This window comes from Coregonus lavaretus, assembly GCF_964263955.1.
Source record: "Coregonus lavaretus genome assembly, chromosome: 23".
Classification (NCBI taxonomy): Eukaryota; Metazoa; Chordata; class Actinopteri; order Salmoniformes; family Salmonidae; genus Coregonus; species Coregonus lavaretus.
The window spans coordinates 11,562,422-11,586,997 of record NC_140010.1 but is presented as its reverse complement, the minus strand read 5'-3'; the positions used below and the strand labels follow the sequence as shown (position 1 = coordinate 11,586,997).

Below are 24,576 nucleotides of genomic sequence, written 5' to 3'. Positions count from 1 at the left end.
GCTGTAGGGTGTCAGCAAATATAATTAAAAGTTTACACTATTCATCTATGGCAAAGATACTTATACAGTGAGTTCCAAAAGTACACTTTGGATTTGAAATGATACAAGTACTATTAGGTTAAAGTGCAAACTGTCAGCTTTAATTGGAGGGTATTTTCATCCAACACGTCTACATTAATGTGGATGCTACCATGATTACGGATAATTTGAATGAATCGTGAATAATAATGAGTGAGAAAGTTAAACGCACAAATATCAGTTAGTTATAAATGTAGTTATATTTGTTTTCGCACAGGCAATGAAAATACCAGGGTGTATTCTAGCCCAACCAGCTGCAAGATGGCGTTATTATTCCTTTAAAAAAATAATAACTCAATTTAGAATAATACTGCCATTTTACCAAAGTAAAAGGAATAATACTGCCATCCTGCGGCCAGTTGGGCTAGATGTATTCTAGTCTGCATGTAGGGCAGCCATATATTGACCAAAAAGAGAAGACATTAAAGAATTCAAGATAGTAAAACGTCTGTTTTTAGTAAACATATATATGACTACATGCAGGGGAGAGTGCCGTGGCTCATACGATTATAAATGCATAAAAGGCATTTATAATGTGCAACGCACTGTGGTAAAATACAAAAACACTTTCAACCATTTTTCTTAAAAAGTAATGGTTCCTTATGAATCTAATGATGCCTTTATGAACCATTGAACACAGGTGTCAGGAAATTGTTAAACATATCATCTCCATTGTCATCCACACAACCTAATGAAACCATTCAGAAAATGTGGTATTGTATTTATTAAAGGATAGAAAAGGGATATAACTTGTTTGACACAGCTGGGGAACAAGGACAATAAACTAGTTTCATGTAAACTTCAAATTAAACTTAATTTCCTTATATTTCAGGTAACTATTGCATGGTACATGCATTATAGCTGATTTACATTGAGGTTCTTCTCAAGGTTTTTAAAAGGCACATACATATACTGTATATAAGTAGAGGTATTAGATATAAAGAGTATGCATATTATATAGTGTGTAGAAGAGAGCAGGTAGTGTTGATTGAGCTGCATGAGAGAATATTCATAAAAGTACAGTAGTACTGATACATTACATGAGTATGTGGACACCTGCTTGTCTAACATCTCATTCCAAAATCATGGGCATTAATATGGAGTTGGTCCCCCCTTCGCTGCTATGTGTGTTAATTATGATTGCATGTGTGTGTATGGAGCAGAGTGTGTATACAATGGACTGTGTGTGTACACTGGGTTATTCTCTCCAGGAGAGGAAGTAGAGCTGGCCCAGTGCATCGCCACACACCAGTTCACTGGAGCAGTGTGGGTTCACCTCCAAGACCAGAACAGGACCCGAACACACAAACACACCCACCTGTACAGAGAGATAGTGTAAGCAAACACACACAAACAGTATATTACTGTGACTACTCATCCATTCTTTATGAAATTATTTGAGTGTGTGAAAATTGAAGAGTTAGAATGACATGCACCTGTTTCTTGGTGTTTCTGTCCCACATTTTGACAGTTCTGTCATGGGACGCCGAGATCATCGTGCTGTTGGTGAGTCTCAGTACACTGATCCTGTCACTGTGTGCCTAGGGAAAATCCATACAAATTATCATCGAAAATAAGACAACAGTTTCCTCTTCAAGTCAGTCACCACCATCATCATCATCATCAGAGAAAAGGGGACAGATCTTACAGGTTTCCTGCTGCTCCAGGAGTTCACATTTGGTGGCTGGTTGAACCACATGTTCCCCTTGGAATCTCCACACACCACCAACTCTGGAGACAGGACACAGAATAACAGTGGAGTTAATAGATTATAAATTGACAGATGATTCACAAGTAGTATCAAAATGTATATGAGTGTCATTGTACTGCAGTGCAGCTACCTCTCTCCACAGTCACTGCAGTTATCCAGCCACCTTTTCCACCACAAGTCTCCTCCATTTCTAGCTTAATTTCACCACATGATGACTGCAGGTCAGTCTTTGGGCCCATGGCATACTAGGGAAGGCAGATAGGACCATATTATCATCTACCAATAGTACTCTTATTAAAACAATAATCTAAAAACAGCAGCAGTGTTGTCATTGATGATGGTTATGATGTATGTGTCGGTGATGATGGTGGTAAACTCACCAAGAAGCCAAGTACAACCTGTCCTTTCTTCTCACCCACCAGCCAAGTGCTTTTTTCATCGTTGGCCACCATCCCAAGAATTTGTGTGTCATCCTTCCAACTGCAATTTAGGCAATTTATGTACATTTCAAGTCAGTATTTTTCAGTCTAGTCCTGGTCTACCACATAATAATGTGTGTATACCATAAGTGTGTGTGTGTGTGTGCTTTACTTGTTAATTTCTCTATCAGCGTCAGCGAGGACATTGATGATATTTCCATCCTCACAGGTTCCCAGCAGGATGGAGCAGTAGTACAGGTGCATCACTGGGGTAGGCACTGAGTATGTGGACACCTTCAACAGACTACGGACAAAAGGATGACAGTCTTTACCAGCAGGCATTGCAGGAGTACAAGAACAAATGGTGACTAAAATGTAATCCATGTACTACTGAAAGTTTTACAAATTTGCAACCAGCCGATACTGCCTTAATCTCTTACAAATGGCAAATTGGGCCAATAGCAACCGTCACCATAGTGTGAGAACTTGACATATAAATGGCCAAAAGCTGACCTTGCAGCATTGTGCTGAGGATTCCACTCCAGCTTCCACACTGACACAGAGCGTTGCCTGCATCCCACAGCAAACTGGCCATCAGGCATGGAGCATATCGCTGTTACACTACTGTCAGACACCTGAGCGACACAAGCAAATCAAAGATAAACCAACTTTGTTCTATTAGTCAGTGTGAGAAACACAATAACACTACAAGGTCCTGTATGGAGATACCTTTTTGTGGCCAACTGCAGAATTGTGTTTCCATATCTCCACTCTGCCAGACTCATAGCCAGACAGCAGCACATCGCCACTCTGGGAGAAAGACAGAGCAGTAACAGTGCCCCTCTGGTTGAGAGGACTCTCTGGAGGAAATAATAAAGAGGGGGAATTTAATACATTAAACAAAAAACAACAAGTATGGAAATTGGAGGATTGGTTTAGGTTGACAATTTAGGTTGATAAATGTGTTACCCATTGCCGCAGCAACGCTCCAAGACCTCAACGACCGATCTTCAGACACAGTGAGGAATGCCGGGACTCCATCCTGCTTTGAGACTGCTCCGTGTATCCCTCCGCTGTGGCCTTGCAAGGTGCTGTGGTGCTGTACCTAGAATTAGAGGCAAAGAGACAATCAGACCAAGCATCACTGCATATTGATACATGTATCTGTTGATGTTATTGTTGAACCATCTTATTCAAATCAACCTAAATCCTAGAAATGACAAGCAAATTGCATTCATCAAACCTGGAAAGGGTGCCACAGCTTCACTGTGCCATCATCAGATGCTGTAGCAACCACCATGTCCTCCTGCTTAGTCTCCTTGGTCTTGTCTGAATATATAACATTTAGGAACAATACACTACATGATCACAATGGTATGTGTATCATAGTATTTTGAAAAGGGAAATAATATTAATATGTGTGTAAGTATTTAGTAAAGATCCAGTACCTGGGTCAGGTAGCACAGAACAGTGGTGTATGCGTGACTTGTGAGCTGAAATCCGGCTGATTTCCATCCCTGAATCCCATTTCCACACGTGCAGTTCACCCTCGGCACAACCTGCTATCACAAACTCCCCCTGCGGACCCCCCAAGACAACACAAACATCATCAAGACAAAATGGAAACATCACAACTTACAGTGTTTCATATATTACATGAAGACACAACAATTTCACCCTGAAGACAGACGTTTTTTCCTCAACAACTTCTCCATTATGACTACAGTTTAACGCCATCGATCTAGTACCAATTTAGAGAGGTCCACACTGCCATCCTACTGTTCGACTCACCAGACAGCAGACTGCACTGAGGGAGGATCTCGCCAGGATCTCTCTCACACTGCAACCCTTCTGTAGGTCCCACACACGGATCTTGCAGTCACTGGAACAGCTCACCTGAGAGACAGACAGACAGTAAGTTACTCAGGTTTAATTCAGTAAAGTCTCTTTCTAGTTAAAATGGGAATTATCATCAGATAAAAACAGGCAACAAATGGTCATATAAAAAAAAAATATATATACACAGACACACTCACCACACAGTTTGGGCCCCAGACACAGCCAGTTATCCAGTCTCCATGACAGTGTGGTAGAGACTGAGTGAGAGTAGGAGGAGAGGAACTGGCATTCCACACCATTAGAACCTGAGGGAAAATGTCACATTATCACCACAACAGTCACAAGTAAACAAGTGACAACAGACAGCTCTCAATATTCTTGGTCATTGCCATCAACAGCATCCCCACTATTCACAATAAAAGTAAAATTGCAACACACCAACTAATCTCTCGTGGACTGACTACGTAAACAGAACTGGTAGCGTAGATCTGTCATGATACATCGGGATGCATGAGATAAGGAGCAGCATTAGTTTCAGTGCTTGTTTTTTTTTGTCACTGGTTATTTCAGACAAAACACGATTTCACAGGTATTAGCATCTTTCAAATTTCTGAAGGGAACATTTGGCCAATAGACTTGCTCGTAACTTGCAAAGAGAGTGGGTGGAGCTCTTAGTTCCGCTTCCGATCCCCGTTCTCCCTCTTCCTTTAACACGTATGGACCCAGAACTTAAATCGAGCATCTGACCAATTACAATTACTTTAGTTCTGGGTTAACTGAGATTACACACCAACCGAAACTCAAATATGAACACACTCTGAAAACCTATACCTGATCTTTTCCTCCAGACAGCAACTCCTCCCCAGTTGGACTGAAGGCCAGGCAGGTGACCCCTCCACTGTGACCTCTCAGGACAGAGATCACACTGGGGTCAACCCAGGTGTCAGAGGTCAAGTCCTTCACTGCCCACAGAGCAATGGAACAGTCATCTGAGGAAAGAGATGGAAAAAGTTAGTAAATTGTCTTAACACAATGATTAGATAAATTAGTGATTAGTACAAAATGAGTTAACTATTGATCAACTGAGTGTTTAATTTGTGTTTTAGTTATTGGTCTGACCTGAGGCAGAGGCCAGATAAGAGGAGTTTTGTGCCAGGGCCAGGATGGGGCCTTGTTGCAACCCAAAACGTCCCAGCAGCACCATGTCTGCCTCTCCCTCCTCCTGTCTCCTCCACACCCTCAGCCGTTGGTCCCCGCCCCCAGACACCAGCAGGTCGGGTTCCTCTGCAGCCAGCCACATCAGGCAGAGAATGGACACCCGCAGGTCCTTGCTAGCCCACGTCCTCTCACCTGCACAATAGGGTTGGGGTGGTTTCATTCAGTTCTGAATCACTGATGTTGTGTTCAGTGATTTATTAAATTGATTCATTTCCTTGGCTTGCAGAGTTGGTGTTTGTTAGCAAACTTAAAACCATATACCTGATTCAAGACTGAAGAGCTTCAACCCATCACCATGGTAACCAACTGCAGCATAACCACCAGTGACAGCCACACATAGAGCAGCGGGCTCCGTGGTTGACATCTTCTTTCCCTTCTGAACAACAGACTCCTGTCAAGGCAAACAAAGTGATTTTTGAGCTTCCGAATGACAGAAATGGAAATTGAGGAACTTCTGAAAGATGAGTGGAACAGCATACCTTGGGTTCTCCAAACACATTCACAGAGCGACCCAGACCACCTGACCATAACTGGACCTGTGGAGGACGGGGGACAGGTAAACAAGGAAGCTTTCAAAATGTGTGAATATGGGAAGATCTCAATTGTTTACTCCTAGCATCCGCTCGCCTCGTCTCCTTCTCAAAACCCATTGGATGAGAAAGCCAGAGGTCCCTCCCCTCTGACCTTCTCCTCCAATGGGTTTTGAGAAGAAGACGAGGAGAGAGGACACAAGGAGTAAGCAATTGAGATCTTCACTGTGTGTGCGTGTGTAAACCATCCTTCTCACCGTGTGGTCAGATCCAGCACTCAGGAGTACCGTCCCTCCCAGCAGAAAGGTGAGCACCTCTGTAGATCCGCTGTGAGCCTGGTAGCGCCCCACGCAGGTAGAGGCTGGAACTGACCACAGCCTCACCTCTCCAGACAGACAGCCAGAGCAAAGCAGAGAAGAGGAGGGAGAGAAAGCTAGACTGCGTACTGACCTCTGATGACCAGAGAGAGTCTGGAAAGGAGGAATGATGAAAGAAAGGTTGTGTTAAAACGACGAGGGAATAAAACATTTAACAGTGTGACATCTCTGCTCGCAATATGTCCTTCATTCGACTCACCGTAACTTCACCCTTCAGCCAGTTCCACAGACGCACAGCTCCATCCCAACCCCCCGCTGCCACAAGATGACCTTCGGGGTCAAAGGTCACACAGTTCAGAGGGCTAGGGCTGGAGAGGGCTGTGACCAGACTGCCCTTTGGAGATGACCACACCTGTGGAGAATAACATTGATAACATTAACGTTCAAATTAATGGGTGAAGTAGTAATCAGAGCGACTGGCGTAGTCTTGATGCGAGACTCACTTTAAGCCTTAAGTCCAGGGACACAGTTGCAAGGTGCTTCCGGTCTGCACTGATGTCACTTCCTGTTATTCTGTTTGAGTGGCCATCGATGAGGGCAGTCCTAGAAAGACAAGACAGTTGACCATTTTGCATGTGACTGCAAGATCGGAATTTCGTAAATCCCATATTTGTAAAGCTATTGTATATGCCTGGGGAATATATAGGCCTGGGGAATACTTTCTTTTATTCCAAGCATTGTCTCACCTGCAGCCATTCTCAACATCCCACAATTCAATTCGTCCATCAAATGAAGTAGTTCCCATAAGCCCCTCCCTCAGGAAGACACATCCTGAGATTCCGTCACAGCTGCTCACCAGTGACCTCACTTCCTGTTAACGGTCAAGGTAAAATGGACTTCGATTCAAATATATGGAGCATTTGAAAGACATTACTGTCATATTTTAGTGTTCATGGTGGCATATAGTCAGCAGTAAGTCCTGTCCTAGTCTGTTAGGTCAGTGGCATATTGTTTTTATGGACAGAGAGCAGGAGTTTACCTGTCCAGTCTCTGTGTGGACGAGGTGGAGGGTGCCCTGTCCAGTCCCTACTGCCATGACCCCACCCCCTGGACTCACAACCACACAGGTGGGCTCAGAGGGGAAGGTGGAGACCAGCTTACTGTGGTAACACAGAGGACACCAGCATCACTAAGATCATCACTACTAAGGTAAGAAACAATATAACTAACTCACTGAGGTAGCGAACACAGAGGTCAATATGGTCTAACTGCATTAACTGTAAATATCACTTGTACAAACGGCATGAAGATTAGCTACCTGGTTTCTGGCTGGGTATGTTGTTCATTGTTCAGCCACCTCATCACATGCACCCCTTTCCCTCCTTTTCCCATCATGCCTTGTGCCCATACATGGGCGTCAGTGTGGTTGGGCTCATTGAGAGCTTGCTGCAGAAACAGGGCTGGCCATGAGGACAGGAGTGGAGCATGGCGCTGCAGGAACCCGACACAATCCGTCAGACCGCTCTGGTCTTCACAGGAAAAAGGAGAGGAAGACTCAACTCTGGGCTTTCTGTCTGAGGAACAGATTCTAGAGAGACTTTTCTCTAGAGGTAACCGGTAGAAAAGGATCAATTCTATTACCTAAAGTGTCCCATGAACGAATACCTTCCGATTCGAACCTCTTGCCTGCAGTGAAGTAGAAGTAGAGTTGATGAAAAGTTACTAGATAACCTAACACCTATCATCGAATGAAGTACTTACATATCTCCAGAGAGCTGACTTACCAAATAAGCTGTAGGTCTCCAGGAGGTGGTGCAGGAGGCCATGGCGCACGTTGGCAAACAGGAAATTATAACTAGAGAGCAGGCAATGCAGTGCCTCCCACTGGCCACTTCTCATCTGACCAAAGACAACCAAGAGTTAAGGTGTGGTCAACTGGGAGAGAGGTTAAAAGCTAGAGGCAGTGTCACTGACCAGGTGGAAAGGCAGGTTCAAGATGGAGCTGGCCTCACAGTGAAGAAATGTGCATGTTCCCTGAGGATCTGCCAGCACCCAAAGATGGGCTGAGAGAGAAAGACAAACAAATCCATTTGTATCTATGTCTGTGTGTTTTGTATGATTATATACAGATGTAAGCAGTGAATTCGTGTGTAGGATCTTTACAATAGTAGCTACCTGCCAACAGGATATGAGCCCTGGTCCAGTCAGCCTCTCCTGGTAGGAGGAGCTCTTTTTTAAAGGCCAGCCTGACCTCGGGATTGGTCAGTGCCAGGAGGTCATCCGGGCCGTGACAGTGGGACGGATCAATCAGGCTGCAGAAGAGGGTCAACAACAAAGAGATGGACTGTGTTTACGTTCAATTCCTTACCATTCTCCATTCCACAGTGTACAATTACTCATTCATTCCCCCTTCGTTAAAAGCAGTGGATAGTAGTGGTCGTTCCCATCATATTTCTTACACCAGCGCATTCCATGAGAGGGAGTGAACAAGTGCACACTTCTGGGAGAAGGGTAGAGAATTGAACATCAGCCGATATTCGTTTGATTGCCTCATCAACCCAAGTCTGACCTCTGACTCCCCATCATTTGACACAGTCTCATACCTCTGTAGACTCCGCACCATGTGGGAGAAGGTTGCCATTGGGACGCGCTTTATGGGCTTTCTGGCCAAGTGCAGCATATCTTGCCATGTTGCCTTCTCACCTCCAGAGGTCAGGCCATTGCACATGTTCAGTATGGCATACAGGTCTCTCTCCCTCAGGCCTGCAATGGAACCAGGGCGGAATTGTCATGACATGTCACAGAGCACAATTGCTGAATGAGATGAGTAAACGTGATTAGTAAGTAGGGTATGAATATTAGTGAGTGTTATATTTTAGTCACTTGAGCAGATATAACAATTGGTCCACACCACCGCCAGCCACCAGGTAAGGAGTGCATGTTGAGATGAGGGTATTTGAGATGAGGGGATTTGGGTAACATATACATTTACATTTTAGTCATTTAGCAGACGCTCTTATCCAGAGCGACTTACAGTTAGCGCATACATTATTTTATCGAACCCACAACCCTGGCGTTGCAAACGCCATGCTCTACCAACTGAGCTACATCCCCTGCCGGCCATTCCCTCCCCTACCCTGGACGACGCTGGGCAAATTGTGCGCCGCCCCATGGGTCTCCCGGTCGCGGCCGGCTACGACAGAGCCTGGATTCGAACCAGGATCTCTAGTGGCACAGCTACTGCGCCACTCGGGAGATGATATAGGAGGTGTGTGTGTTGAAAAGACAGTGTATGCAGTCAGTGAGTAGTGAATAAGGTGGTTTTGAAGTGCCCAGGTTCTCACCGGTGGTGCTGACAGTCAAGGCGGCCAACGCCCAGCCCAGTCCTACTTCTCTGTACTGGGACTGCAGTCTGCTCAGGCTGTGCTGCACCAACTCACTCAGAGATGGAGGAAGAGCCTGGAGGCTCTCCTTCATCTGGAACACAGACACAGATCATCATGACTATGGGTCACTATGGGTCGGGTCAATGTGATTGTGACATGCATGATGTCTGACCTTTTCAAAAGAGGCAAAGTTCCTCAGGTCCTCACAGGCCAGGTGCAGGTAAAGTGGACTCACTGCTCCCTTCTTCATCAGAAGGGTCTGAAGCTATACAGGTACACAGAGACAATAGTTAATTAATGGTGACAAAATTATACAGAGCAGGCCATACTATTCACAACACTGTTAGTAGGCTTTTCAGTGTGATGATATGGGATCCCATATGGCTCAGTTGGTAGAGCATGGCGCTTGCAACGCCAGGGTTGTGGGTTCGATTCCCACGGGGGACCAGTATGAAAAAGTATCCACTCACTACAGTAAGTCACTCTGGATAAGAGCATCTGCTAAATTACTAAAATGTAAAGATAATTACCTGATTATTGAAGGCAGAGTCACTAAGCTTCTTCCCATAAACGGCAAGTTCCTTTTGAACTATCTCCTTTCTGTCCGGCAAAGAAAGCTGTCCTAAAGGAAACAAGAAGGCCCGTTTGTTCTTGGCGAGGACTCGCAGCAGGGCCGAAGTGGAGGTGACACTCAGCACCAAAGACACACCCTGTCAGAAGAACACAACAAAAGAAAGAGTAGAAGTTTTGTATGCGTTATGTTAAATCCTATACTATATGATACTACAGTGGAGGCTGCTGAGGGGAGGACGGCTCATAATAATGTTTGGAACGGAGCTAACAGAATGGCATCAAACACATTGAAACCATGTGTTTGATGTATTTGATAAAACGTCCACTAATTCCACTTCAGCCATTACCACGAGCCCGTCCTCCCCAATTAAGGTGCCACCTCCTGTGATCACCATGTACACAGATAAACTGAAAACATCTGTGTATATTTAGGCTGAGTTTCTGACCTGAGGAAGGTGCTGTGGTATCCAATCAGAGGTCAGCTGTCCTCTACCATCCTGCACATGCTCCGCCCCATCAACTAGCAGGGCCAGTGGTTGGTCCTTCCTGGTGTCACTCAACTGGGAGTGGAATTCTGTCAGCAGATCTCTATGATAAAACAGTCATGGTTGGGTTAGTCTTGAACAGCAATGGCCCTTACTATTGACTCAAGCACATTTATTGGCAAGGACATTGAAAGGCCATTTTACAAAATCTGGATGAAATGTTTGCTGTCTGCACTCACTTATAAGAGGAAGGGAGAGGCCAGTCCTCTTTTTCCTTGCCTCTCCGTAACCACTGTACAAGGCAGCGTAGAAGGTTTTCCACAGTGCATGCTGATTGGGTAGCAGCAGTGGAGTAGGAGATGACATCACCTCTAGGGGTTTTCTGGGACTTGGTAGGAGTTCTTAGGGCGTTCGCCAGAGCAGCCTGTGTGAAGGGAGGAGACAATGCATAAGAAAAACCTTACAGAAACCGGGTAGGACAAAAATATGGATAATATCTTTATACTGAGCGAATAAAGTATGTTTGTGTATCTCTGCTAAAGCTGCTGCTACGGTTTACCATGAAGACAGTCTTGCCCTCTCCTGGAGCTCCCTCCAGCAGCACCATTCCTCCTTTGAGCTGAGCCTCCTGCACCTTGCCCACCGCCCCAGAGAGCAGCTTGGCACGGCCAAAGAACTGCCGCTGCAGGGCGCCCTGGTGCACTTCCTGCTCTGACAGATCTGACCTGGAATCACTTTCATCCGGTTTCTGTCAGAGAAACAACATCAATACAATGATTGGTGGAAGTGGAACCCAAGATGGAGGGAGATGGCTTCAATGTTAAATTGTCTGTCATAGTCAAAGTCTCTGACCTCCACAAACTGCTTCAACAGCGCCCCCCAAAGGTCCTCCAGCACCACCTTCCCAAACTCCTCCAGGCCTTTCACATAGGGCTTCCCATCCACAACACCACCCCACTCACAGGGGTAACTGAGAGAGAGAGAGCACATGATACCAATGCACATGAGACCAATTATCTTAATAAAACTACTTCAAGACAATGTGTAAGGAACTACAACTGAGCTCACTTCTCTGTGACTTTAGCTTCACTATCCACTATTCTTCTTTTCAGGTCGGCCATCTTACATTCAGCCTCCTTGGACTCAGGAGCAAAGTCTGTCCTCCACGCCACAGGAACAGACCTGAGAAATCAGGAAGCAAACATTGTACACGTTTTGTATGACGATTATTAACATGATTATATTATTTAATATTCAAATGCATACAGTCATAATCTTATTGTTCATATGAGGCATTGGCAAATGAACGATTGGACAAATGAGTATTTTTCAAGGTGTGAACCTGGATATGTGAAGTGGACTGATTTGATATTGTCTACCTGGACAGGTGGGGTGACCTGAAGTAGCAAAACATGCGATTCTGAGCTGTGTCTGGATGAAGGGCCTGGAACTGTCGAATCTCCATCTCGGTGATGGACAACCCCGATGGAGCAGAATCCAGCTGTAGAGAAGGGTAACCAAATCATTTAAAAAATATCATCTTTATCTTAAACATGTTTTCTGACTAGATGTGGCTGCAAATCAAACTTCTCTCCTGATAGAAAACATGACATTTTGTGCAAACAGACAGCTTAGTAGGACTAAGAAAGAGAGATATGGAAAGAGAGATAGCGTCTTGAGAAGGCAAACCTTACCCAGCTGTATTGTGGGAGGTCTGGTAGGGATGGACGGGGAGGCAGCAGTCCATATCGCTCTCCCAGAATGCCTAGCAGCAGTTGGCTACGGCACACCTCTGAGAGGCAGAGCTCCACGACGCGCCCCGTCTCCTCCTCAGTCACCCCCCAGCGCAGTTCCACCTCCTGCAGGTAGAGGCAGTGTGGTGCCGCACGACGCCGGAGCTCAGGGAACACACTGCGCACCAGAACATCTCTCTCAGCGTGCATGTCTCTGAACGTGGAGGAGACAAACACACGCACGCCTCGCCATCTAAAGAGACAGGGAGGACATGGGCAAACGACAGGAGAACAGAGAGAGAAAGGACAGGGGGACAGAGAGAGAAAGGACAGGGGGACAGAGAGAGAACGGACAGGGGGACAGAGAGAGAACGGACAGGGGGACAGAGAGAGAACGGACAGGGGGACAGAGAGAGAAAGGACAGGGGGACAGAGAGAGAACGGACAGGGGGACAGAGAGAGAACGGACAGGGGGACAGAGAGAGAAAGGACAGGAGGACAGAGAGAGAAAGGACAGAGAGGACAGGAGGACAGAGAAAGGACAGGAGGACAGAGAGAAAGGACAAGCAGAGAAAAGGAGGGGGATAAGAGAGTCAGTGATACAAGAGGAGAGAAAGGAGAGTAATGCTCAGTTTGTTTCGTGTTCGTTCATCTCTGTGGTTTTACATTTACATTTTTGTCATTTAGCAGACGCTCTTATCCAGAGCGACTTACAGTTAGTGAATACATATATATTTTTTTATACTGGCCCCCCGTGGGAATCAAACCCACAACCCTGGCGTTGCAAACGCCATGCTCTATCAACTGAGCTACATCCCTGCCGGCCATTCCCTCCCCTACCCTGGACGACGCTGGGCCAATTGTGCGCCGCCCATGAGTCTCCCGGTCGCGGCCGGCGGCGACAGAGCCTGGATTCGAACCAGGATCTCTAGTGGCACAGTTAGCACTGCGATGCAGTGCCTTAGACCACTGCGCCACTCAGGTAACCCTATGGCTACCCTGAAATGAAGGCTCTATGTTGTCAGAGACAGCCCAATAATCAAGTATGGATAATCATGGACAACCAAACCAGTTTTGAAGGAAATGTATTCAACCTGCCCTGCCACAGTACCTCAACTTTGGGGTGGCAGGAAGTGGGGTGATGGCAGCTTCTAGCTCAGCCTCTTTAGCACACCCCTGTGGCGGGAGAATGTGATGCAGCTTGTCTATGTGCTCCACGTGATCCAGCAGTCTAGATGAGCCTCTTTCAGCCACAAACCTGTTGAGTTACACAAACACTTCAGAGACACCATGCCACAAGGTGTGTGTATGTGTGTGTGTCAGTGACAAGAGGGTGAATGAGAAGAAAGCTTGCCTGAGGATCTGCTCGCTGAAGCCTTGGAGTACCACACAGTTCCTGTCTGTGGATTGGTCTCCCGTCCTGCAACAGACAGAGGCAGGACATACACAGTGAAGGTTGTAGCTGTTAACACACTGGGGATACAGAACATGTACTGAAAATGCTCCTTATTGAAAGAAAAGGTTGTTTCTCATAGAATAGTAAATGCTTGCTCTCTCCTACGTGGCAGAGATGTGCTGCTGCTCAGCACACAGAAAAGCACCCCCTACCTTTTCCCAAAGAAGATTTTCACTACGAGGGCTTTATTGTTCACATCCTTCCTGTATCGGTCAAGCGCCATATCCATGTTATTATCCAAGTAATGATCCGCCAGCACGATGATATTGTCCACCTGAGAAGGAAGACGGGAAGGTCACGATTCAAAGTACAATTAAGTAAAATGGATCCCTGAAAACAATTCAAATGTACAAATGTGCACATAAACACACCTTGTTTTTCTGCGTCATCTCTCTGCTCATGAAAGAAGAGAATGTTTCATGCTTGTCATAGGCATTCTGAGCCTCCTGTAAGAGAAATGATTCAATATACTATCGATCTCTCTAGTACTACGCACTTTGAATATTCAGTTCAAAGTCTTCTGAATATTAACTTCAGTTTATCTAAACTGACTTCACAGTGATGGCATTATGTTGGAAAAGTATTGAAACCATTACAACAGTGTGTAGATAGACATGAGGGAAAGGAAACGACAGCCTCACCTCTACCTGCTTCATCACATGCCTGACATTATCCAACAGCACGTCCGACTTGAGCTTTGCTTCTGCACAACCCCACCAGTTAAACTGGATCAGCTGGGGATGCTCAGCGCTGTGGGCTATCATCAGTGACAGCAACACTGCTACCTCCTGCATCTGTGAGGAAATTCACAAATCAGCAGGGTCAGTAATAAGCACAGATTATAGCTGCTGGGCGTTGTAGAGTATGGCCCTAGCCCCTACTCACTAGGCACTTGTCTGGGAGTACTGGACAAGTCTAAGCAATATGGAGAATGTAACCTAGCATGTCTGAGGGAAGGGTGAAGCTGCTACCATACTGACTATACTTCACCATTTATTTTAGATCTACACAAGTGCGTAGAGAGTAGAGGCTAGGGGTTGTTTCTGGTCAGGGACTCAGTGTGTTGAGGTTTTGGGTTCTTACAGAGGGTGTGAGTTTCTCTTCTTCATCTTCTTTTTCTGCCTCTGCGTCAGGCGGGCAGCAGAAGTCCTGAGCGGCGCTCCAGGTGTCATCCTCACCCATGTTACCAGCGAAGAAGATCATGGTGCGGCCAGGGAGGGGTGGCACGTTGTAACGGCACGAGATCTGCACCGCAGTTTCCAGAGCCTTGCGGTACTGCTCCAGAAGGGCCTGCGAATACAGTCTCTGACTGTAGACACACACACACACACTTCAGAGTGCATCCTCCTTACTCAGTATTAACATACTTCTAATTATTATCACGCAACCGCAGTAATGCAGATTTTTATATTACAGTTTTCCTCTGGACTTCCTCTACCTGATAAATATTCATTATCAAATATCCCATGTCTCTCGGTTTCCCTGTCTGCATCCCCTGATTCCTCTCCCAGGTGAATACCCAGTGTTGCTGTCTGTACCTGGCTTTCTTCAGCTGGCTCTTCTTCATGTTGTAGATGCGGTAGACAAAGGGCACGCCTAACGCCACCCTCAGCCTCTTCTTCCCAGCCGTCTCCCAATCCAGATGACTGAAGCGCTTGTTCTTAGGCATCTTCTTCAGAATGCCCCTGAGGATCTCCTTAGAGCTGGAGAACACTTTCTCTGATGCACGGGCTAAAAGAGGGAGGTAAAGCTTTGTCCGACAACATCAAATGTAGACTTTTCCAAACTAGAATGTATTGATGTTGTTAGAGTTTATGTTTGTGTGAAAGATTCTTACCCATGTTGTTGAGCTCCATTATGACCTTATAGGCGGAGAGGAAACGGAAGGGAAACTGTCTGCTCTGAATCACTGCTTTCTGTAACAACACCACTCTTTTATTGGGATATGGGTGTTAATGTAAACATACTGTATTTCCTACTGCAATTTCTATCAAGTTTTATTTGATCCTTCAGTAGACTTGCACCCTAGTGGTCAGAATCTACATGGATCTACATGGACTGACAATATATTTTTTATTTGTCCAATGATTTATTCTGCCGATTGCGTGAACATATAATATAACAAGGGGTCAAAAAATGTAATAATTATTTATGGATAACTCACCCTGAAGGTCAGTCTGCCCAGAATCTTCTGATGATGCCGCTCACTGATGCCCTGGGTTATCATATTCCTCAGGTTCCTCAGCATTGCCATGAAGGGCAGAGAGTTACTGTCTGTAAAATAAATAAGGACAGCATTATAACAATGTTATATTACAACCACTAGCTGCAGCATTGATTCACTGTGAGAGTGTTTGTGTAGGTATGTGACTATACCTATCAGTTTCTCCCAGGTGGAGGCTTTGTTTCCCTCTTGGCTGAGTTTGCGTTCCCATGTGTCTGGCTGTTTGAGCTTCATGCGCTGCCCTGCCCGCTCCCTGTCCCACACCCCACTCAGCCCACTGCGGGAGAACGCCTTGGGGTCACCAGGGTACCTGAAAACACACATGCAAAGCACAGTATCGAGATTGTATACAGCTCAGAAAAGTAGCAAAATGTTAGCTAATAGATCCTTGGATCTGTAAAATATAAAAAAACATCTGTCAACATCGGTGTTTGGTATACAGTACCTCTTTCCCAGTATGGCCAGGACATGCTGAGCAGGCTCTTTGATGTGGAGCCTCTTGATCAGCTTCTTCAGACTGAACTCACTCTGCTTCTTATCCACCACTGCTCTCTCCATCTTCAACTGCAAACATTTACATTTTAGTCATTTAGCAGACGCTCTTACAGTTGTGGGGGGGGGGGGGGGGGGGGTCTTTGTTTTCAGAAGATGGGTAGGCTATGGACTCTGCTGTCCTAGCTTCATAATCTCCTAGCTTCAAACAGTATTATCAAATAATACTACACAAATATATGTGGTCCTCTGTAGCTCAGCTGGTAGAGCACGGCGATTGTAACGCCAAGGTAGTGGGTTCGATCCCCGGGACCACCCATACACAAAAAAAAAAAAAAAAAAATCTATGCACGCATGACTGTAAGTCGCTTTGGATAAAAGCGTCTGCTGAATGGCATATTATTATTATTATTATTATTATTATTATTATTATATACAAACACAAACTGTTTCCATCCAGTTTTTATGCGAGTAAAGTCAGGCCGTAAAAAAAGCACGACAGGAAGTTTCGGTACAATTTTATAAATCCTGTCAGGTAATTTGTTTGTTCGACATGGTGGGATCTTTTTGTGTCTATAAAATTCATTATATGAGAAATGGTGGTGGAAACGCCTTTATGCACACATATTGATATAATAACCATCATATCGATGTAAACTTGGAATCACGCAATGATATGGTGTGTGGTCCTCCCATTACGACTCGGTTTATTGCAGTTTATTAGGCTACAGATTAAATAAATGATAAACTTCACAGGGTGGCGAAAGTGCACGGTGATGAGTATGATGCTCTTTTCTAATGAATATCGAGGGTCTTATTCTGGTGACATGATGATAAATGCTTGACTGCCGTTTGAAAAGAAAAAATATTCTCGCTCTTATCCATAATAATCTCATCATCTAGACCAGCCTACCTGCACTGTGTCTGCCAGCTGTTGCTGGCTAGAGAACACATGCCAAGACAAGTGCGGGCACATTTGCTATTTAAAGCAACAGATTGTGACAAAACTAATCGGTAGAGTTGAAAATGCATTAAAAACACAGATATCATTTTTATTCGGTACATGAAAACTTTGTATGCACTAAGTCATCATGCACATATTTTTATCCGCAACAGGACTGTTTGGTGGAAACACACCACTGGATGGAAATTTAGCATATTTTCTTCATTTGGATTTTAGAACATTCACATGAAAACCTGTTGCCAATAGGATGGAAACCTAGCTCCACACTCACATATTTCTGCAGATTGGTGGCATCACTTCCGAGCATATTTGCCCATTTTTCCAACTGCTGAGTGGATGGTTTCTGTGATGGAGAGAGAGAGAGAGAGAGAAGATGGAGAAGAGAAAAAACAAGGTGTGTGTGTGTGTTTGTACACACGCTTGCCGTACCTTGCATTTGGGTCTAGAGCGATTGTGTTTGCAGCGATGTTTGCGTGTGTTGTATTTGGCCAGCTGATACTCGTTGAACTGCTTGAACTTGTCTCCCAAGGCTTTTTTCAGACAGGTGGGTAAAGAGTGGCCAAAACACTGAGGATGACATCACAGTGGAATGGTTAGAAGAGATATTCAGAATCACTGATCTACAAATCACCTTGCCTCCCAAACAACTACCCATTAAGCAATCAAGACGAGCAAATATGTGCAGTACCTTACTGAGTCTGTCACATGTAGAGAGAGACAAACAAAGAGCAGTTGAGATTAGTAAGAGATTCACTGAGATTGACCAAGACTCACCGTGCTGTAGAGTCTCACCACTTCCAGCCAATCAGAGGGTAGCTGCACAGCTGCACAGAAGTACCTACGCACGTGTGGCTTAGAGGTGGGCAGATGGGCCGCAAGAGCCAATAGGAAGTTAGCTGTGATACGGATGTTTAACTCCTGTCTGGTGTAAACTGCAACCTAAAGGGGAACAGGAAAATATGGTAAAATAGGATAACTGTTTACTGCACCCCAAAATCCATAGAGGACCCTAGTGGGACATGACCAAGAGAGATTCTCCAGAAACACACACCTTGAGGAGAAACTGGGGATCGTCGGTAGATATGGCCTTGGACAAGTTCTGGATCCTTTTCCAGACACTCTCCTCTGCATCCCAGTCCTTCTGACCAGGAGCAGTGCTCTTATTCACCAGAGAACAGCACACCTCATTCAGCAGCAGGTACTGATTGAAGGGAAAGTGTGAGGAAAATAAATGATGGAGTAGAAAGAGAGGAGGAAAGGGGAAAGGTTTTGAGGTTCAGGTTGATGTTGAGATACGTGGTTTTCTGTGCGAGACTAAATGCAGAATCTCCTCCCTCACCTTTTTGTCTTTCAGTTCTTCCTCCAATTCATCTTTCCCCCTCTCCATCTCACCAAACTCATGTTCCCCGAATGGCATTATTTGGTCCAGCTCCTCTTCATCCAATACCATGTCCAGGACAGGCATCTCTGTGGATGACTCAGTCTCCTCAGCCATGAGGCTGTCCTGGTCAGAATCCTGCAATTTCATAAGGAGGAAAGAAAACACATTTGGTACAATGGCAACAAAATTTGACTGGATTGGAAGGGACCTTGTGGCAAACTACATCACAGAAAGATAGACTGAAAAGGATGCATTGTGCCATATACCACAGTCATCTCTTCGTAGTAAGACAGCGCGTCCTCAGAGGCAGGCTGCCTAATTCTTCCTTCTCCTTCCCCCTCTATCCGCTCTTCTACATTCAGAACCGGAGGGGGGAGAGAACAGGTAGGAGGCAGGACACGAGTAGAGGATCCCAGGGATGAATTGAACAGAGTGGGGAGGGGGGGGGGAGAGGGGAGAAAGAGGGAACGAGGGAAGAGGAGTGAATCCCTCTTTAGGAATTTGTTCTCTGTGCTGAGGAGTGGAGAGGTGAGAAGGGGGGAGGTAAGACAGGGAGAAGTGAGGGAGGAGGCAGTAGTGGAGAGGAGGTAGGAGGTGGTGGAGGTGAGCCTGGAGGGCTGGAGAGAGGAGCAGGAGGAGGGCTGGGATCCTGGCCCAGAGAGGGCCTGAGGCAGCACAGACGTCTGGACCAGGCATCTGTTCTCCATGCTCTGGCCAAGGTAGTTGGAGTAGAGTTCCCCTGATGCAGCCTGCTGTTCCCGGGCCCCATGAGGCTGGAGCAAAGTCAGCGCCTTCATCTCTCCTGGAAAACAGGTCAATAGACTGTCAGGCAAATATTCACTCAGCACAGGGAGGGTCCCTTTTACAGTACATATAGGACAGCGTTTCCCAAACTCAGTCCTCCCTTTGAGGTCCCAAAGACAGAGTTTGAGAAACCCTGATCTAGGACAAACAGATTACACAGTACATCAAGGTAAGAATGTCAATGTACTGTTTTACACCTGTTGTAACCTGTGCACGTGGAAAATAAACTTTGAAACTCGACTGACGACATTTGTTAATAGAGATCAGCATTCTAGCCAGGTCTATTATTTAAACAGTCAGCGGTAAAACATACAAAAGGGCATTCATGTATTTGGGTGGGTCACTTGTATGACAAAGAGAGTGGTAAAAAGGAACAAAGTTCACTCAACACAGATAAAGATTGTTGTCTTGTGCTTTAGATAAGACTGGCTCAATAAATGAATGACAAATCCAGAACCATGCAACAATGGTGTTCTGTCCATGTCCAGAACACCAGACTGAAGTGGTGCTTGTACACAATGATAAATTGGTTCAGTACAATGAGTACAGTACTACCTAGCTCTGGTCCAGGGCGTTAGGGACGCGCACTAACGCCCTGGACCAGAAGTACAGCCCATCAAAATGTTCTTCTTACAATCTAATTACACAGATACACGAATGTCCAGACTAGAATACATTGTGCCCATAGAATAATATATTGTGGAAACAGCACAGGGATGAAAACAGTCTAAAGCCAGGCAGTAATCAAAAGGCACATTGAAGTAGCTATGCTACCCAGATTTACATGTACTTTGAATGGGCGTGACTGTAGCTAAGTCTTCCGAGAGTCACAAAAAGGGACGCAAACTTACCTAATAAGTAGCGGAACAACTCATGTGGACAACTACTAGCTAATACTTTTCAAATAATGATATATATGTTCAATGATGCGTGTTCAGTTTCCAAAGCACTGGTTCAGAGCAGCAAGATGAAGTATTATTTCCGCATATGTCTACGCCATGTAGCTATCTGCCTACTGAAACACAGACGAGCGCACGGTCTATGTATATCCTCCACGGACACCGTAGATCATATGATCACGCTTTCCTCCCCTCCGTTTGTTTTCGCGGAAGTAAAAACTATCAATGTGGTAGCTAGCGAACTATTTGTCTTTCCGACTGAAAATTATGTTTTGAAACACAACACTATTCAGGTAAAATGTTGTTCCAGGAGAATATGACTAATTGTGTTACTTTACAAACCAAATTAAGCTCAGTTATGGATGTGTTGGCCAAAGCTGCGGTGGCAGAAATAAGTAAAATGTTCGATGATGGGTTTGCTGTTTTACGCTTGGAAATGTGCCGAAGAGAAAATGAAATTGAAACCTTGAAAAGACAATTATTGTTTATGGAGAACGATCGGCAAACCACGAGTTCCAAAGCGCAAGAAGCAGGCTGTTCTTCTACATGCTCGTCGTCTTCCAGCAGAACGGATGAGGGACAGGGTGAGCCAGCTCCTGCTTACTGTACTCATATAAATATAATTATGAAATGTGTTGCTGTAAATCTCAACTCAAGGGTCAATTCTTAAAAAATATATCAAATGCAGTATGACTGACAATCATTTAGCACAATGCCTAACTACTGTAGATAGGTTTCAGTTCTATTGTTGACTTTGTTAAATTGTTCAGTGCTCTCTCAACTTTGATTTACGTTGATTTAGACATACCGGTATGCTTCTGACAATTCAATTCATTGAAACCTTCACTTTCAGGGTCCAAGGGGTCTGATGAGGATGCTAGTGAAAGGACTTCATTTGAGCAGAACGCCAGAGAGGATGATGACCAACTGGGTCGAAATAGACCACAGCCACCTGCAGAAGAAGTAGAGGGGCTCGATGAACAGTACAGGTCTGGCCACAGAGAGAAGGGTAGTGAACTAGAGTTAGTGAAGAGGGAGCAAGAGGAGGAGTATGATGTTATTTCACTACATTCGTCAGGAAGTGAACATGGCACCGAGAGACCAGATCATCAGGAAACTGAGTTTGATGTGGATGAGAGAGAGAGTCAACTGTGGGTGTCTTTAACAGAGAGCAACTGTGACTCGGAGGGTCCAGATTGCATTTTTGGTACAAAACAATATCCACAAGATCAAGATACAGACATACAGCTCATTCAAAGTGCAGTGGAGGGTCTCGATATCATTCCATCGTCAGAGATAGGTGACATTAACAGAGTTATGAAAGAAGAGATGCGAGCACAGTCTGTTTGGAATGACAGAAGAAGGACCCCTACAGATTTGGTTCAGGCACAGCCAGGACAGCACAGAGAAACCATGCACCCAGTGAGAAGGCAGGATGGGACAACTACCAGAACGCCGTCAGGCAAACAAACGCTAGCCAATGAGGGTGCAGCATATTCCAACATTTGGCTAAACAATGTATTTTCGCTTGCCCCAAATGGTTTTCTCTCAGCAAAAGTATCCCCAAGGAGAACCCCAGCAAGAGAGAAGTGGTTTGTTTGCTCCTTCTGTGGAAAGAGCTTTGACCGGTTCGGTCACCTGGAGATGCATCAGCGGATTCATACGGGAGAGAAACCGTACAGCTGTGTAACGTGCGGGAGGAGTTTTGCTCAGCAGAGTAATCTCCGCACACACCAGCGAGTACACAGGGGCCTCAGAACAAACCAAACTGTTTACTAATCCATCACCATGACGAGACAATTTAGAGCATCCTAGAGAAACCAGCTGGGGCCCACCCCACACATTGTGAAACACAACCTCATTGACATATCAACATTTTCTAATGAGAAGAACATCAAGACACTCTTGCAGAAAGCAGCAGTGTGTTGCTTTTGTCTTCCCATTCTGTAAAGTGAGAGCAGTGAGACCCTACCACAACTGTTGCACTAGTGGTGCTTATATACTGTAGAGTGGGATCAAAGTTGCAGGTTTACAGCCTCCTGCTTGTCACTTTTTAAGGAACACTTATCGAGAGGAAAATCTCCATCGTATTTTTTTCTTTTGTAGAACTATGCCAGACACTAACATCTGGAGAGAAAAACTACAATGGGCGTGCTTTTGTCAATGCATACCTTTTTATGAATAAACGTGAATTCTCTCAAACTTTGAGCCCTTTCATATACAGTTGAAGTCGGAAGTTTACATACACTTAGGTTGGAGTCATTAAAACTCGTTTTTCAACCACTCCACAAATTTGTTGTTAACAAACTATAGTTTTGGCAAGTCGGTTAGGACATCTACTTTGTGCAATTTTTCTAACAATTGTTTACAGACAGATTATTTCACTTATAATTCACTGTATCACAATTCCAGTGGGTTAGAAGTTTACATACACTAAGTTGACTGTGCCTTTAAACAGCTTGGAAAATTCCAGAAAATGATGTCATGGCTTTAGAAGCTTCTGATAGGCTAATTGACATCATTTGAATCAATTGGAGGTGTACCTGTGGATGTATTTCAAGGCCTACCTTCGAACTCAGTGCCTCTTTGCTTGACATCATGGGAAAATCAAAATAAATCAGCCAAGACCTCAGAAAAAAAGTTGTAGACTTCAACTTTGTATGTATATATATATATATATATATGTATGTGTATGTGTGTATACAGTACCAGTCAAAAGTTTGGACACACCTACTCATTCAAGGGTTTTTCTTTATTTTTACTATTTTCTACATTGTAGAACATCAACACTCTGAAATAACACATGGAATCATGTAGTAATCAAAAAAGTGTTAAACAAATCAAAATATATTTTATATTTGAGATTCTTCAAATAGCTACCCTTTGACTTGATGACAGCTTTGCACATTCTTGGCATTCTCTCAAGCAGCTTCACCTGGAATGCTTTTCCAACAGTCTTGAAGGAGTTCCCACATATGCTGAGCACTTGTTGGCTGCTTTTCCTTCACTCTGCGGTCCGACTCATCCCAAACCATCTCAATTGGTTTGAGGTCGGGGGATTCTGGAGGCCAGGTCATCTGATGCAGCACTCCATCACTCTCCTTCTTGGTAAAATAGCCCTTACACAGCCTGGAGGTGTGTTGTGTCATTGTCCTTTTGAAAAACAAATGATAGTCCCACTAAGCCCAAACCAGATTCAATGGCGTATCGCTGCAGAATTCTGTGGTAGCCATGTTGGTTAAGTGTGCCTTGAATTCTAAATAAATCACAGACAGTGTCACCAGCAAAGCACCCCCACACCGTAACACCTCCTCCTCCATGCTTTACGGTGGGAAATACACTTATTTGGGCTGCAATTTTTGAGGCTGGTAACGCTAATGAACTTATCCTCTGCAGCAGAAGTAACTCTGGATCTTCCATTCCTGTGGCGGTCCTCACGAGAGCCAGTTTCATCATAGCGCTTGATGGTTTTTGCGACTGCACTTGAAGAAACTTTCAAAGTTCTTGACATTTTCCGGATTGACTGACCATGTCTTAAAGTAATGATGGACTGTCGTTTCTCTTGGCTTATTTGAGCAGTTTTTGCCATATGGACTTGGTCTTTTACCAAATAGGGCTATTTTCTGTAAAAAATATATAAATGCAACATGCAGCAATTTCAAGTTGATCATGCTGTTGGTTGTGGCCTGTGGAATGTTGTCCCACTCCTCTTCAATGGCTGTGCGAAGTTGCTGGATATTGGTGGGAACTGGAACACTGTCGTACACATCGATCCAGAGCATCCCAAATATGCTCAATTGGTGACATGTCTGGTGAGTATGCAGGCCATGGAAGAACTAGGACATTTTCAGCTTCCAGAAATTGTGTACAGATCCTTGCGACATGGGGCCGTGTATTATCATGCTGAAACATGAGGTGATGGCAGCAGATGAATGGCACGACAATGGGCCTCAGGATCTCGTCACGGTATCTCTGTGCATTCGAATTGCCATCGATAAAATGCAACTGTGTTCGTTGTCCGTATCTTATTCCTGCTCATACCATAACCCCACCGCCACCATGGGGCA

The 24,576-nt window shown here is 44.9% G+C and overlaps 2 protein-coding genes across 2 annotated transcripts; one reads left to right on the top strand and one right to left on the bottom strand.

The window, feature by feature from the left end:
- Positions 1 to 782: 782 nt before the first annotated feature.
- tep1 (telomerase-associated protein 1) lies at positions 783 to 20,627 on the bottom strand. The gene is made up of 56 exons (XM_084139283.1): positions 20,462 to 20,627; positions 19,073 to 19,608; positions 18,765 to 18,941; positions 18,477 to 18,626; positions 18,200 to 18,364; positions 17,855 to 17,992; positions 17,697 to 17,768; positions 16,415 to 16,533; positions 16,122 to 16,279; positions 15,910 to 16,019; positions 15,583 to 15,661; positions 15,284 to 15,476; positions 14,829 to 15,054; positions 14,387 to 14,539; positions 14,117 to 14,191; positions 13,898 to 14,019; positions 13,644 to 13,709; positions 13,401 to 13,547; positions 12,251 to 12,542; positions 11,936 to 12,057; positions 11,625 to 11,738; positions 11,409 to 11,526; positions 11,116 to 11,304; positions 10,796 to 10,980; positions 10,518 to 10,659; positions 10,029 to 10,208; positions 9,671 to 9,763; positions 9,457 to 9,589; positions 8,716 to 8,875; positions 8,288 to 8,424; positions 8,087 to 8,175; positions 7,897 to 8,011; positions 7,754 to 7,798; positions 7,431 to 7,641; positions 7,152 to 7,272; positions 6,859 to 6,983; positions 6,616 to 6,715; positions 6,372 to 6,524; positions 6,053 to 6,265; positions 5,745 to 5,801; positions 5,527 to 5,656; positions 5,167 to 5,397; positions 4,879 to 5,036; positions 4,245 to 4,352; positions 4,000 to 4,104; positions 3,657 to 3,786; positions 3,452 to 3,537; positions 3,178 to 3,313; positions 2,938 to 3,068; positions 2,722 to 2,843; positions 2,381 to 2,512; positions 2,170 to 2,269; positions 1,920 to 2,034; positions 1,727 to 1,809; positions 1,515 to 1,619; positions 783 to 1,396 (listed from the first exon to the last, which is right to left on the bottom strand). Exons 2-56 carry the CDS (start codon positions 19,601 to 19,603, stop codon positions 1,277 to 1,279), a joined length of 7,767 nt encoding a protein of 2,588 aa, XP_083995409.1. The 5' UTR covers positions 19,604 to 19,608; positions 20,462 to 20,627; the 3' UTR covers positions 783 to 1,276.
- A 90-nt stretch (positions 20,628 to 20,717) lies between these two features.
- On the top strand, positions 20,718 to 22,702 carry LOC311150564 (uncharacterized protein). Its single transcript, XM_084188042.1, has 2 exons — positions 20,718 to 21,093; positions 21,363 to 22,702. Exons 1-2 carry the CDS (start codon positions 20,808 to 20,810, stop codon positions 22,286 to 22,288), a joined length of 1,212 nt encoding a protein of 403 aa, XP_084044168.1. The 5' UTR covers positions 20,718 to 20,807; the 3' UTR covers positions 22,289 to 22,702.
- Positions 22,703 to 24,576: the final 1,874 nt, after the last annotated feature.

Coding starts and splice junctions, on each gene's coding strand:
- tep1 (XM_084139283.1), bottom strand. CDS start 19,603: ATGAAGGCGCTGACTTTGCTCCAGCCTCATGGGGCCCGGGAACAGCAG. Junction 14,020..14,116: donor AGATGACGCAGAAAAACAAG/GTGTGTTTATGT, acceptor CTTCCTTCTCAG/GTGGACAATATCATCGTGCT. Junction 6,716..6,858: donor GATGTTGAGAATGGCTGCAG/GTGAGACAATGC, acceptor TTGTCTTTCTAG/GACTGCCCTCATCGATGGCC.
- LOC311150564 (XM_084188042.1), top strand. CDS start 20,808: ATGTTGTTCCAGGAGAATATGACTAATTGTGTTACTTTACAAACCAAA. Junction 21,094..21,362: donor CAGAACGGATGAGGGACAGG/GTGAGCCAGCTC, acceptor CTTCACTTTCAG/GGTCCAAGGGGTCTGATGAG.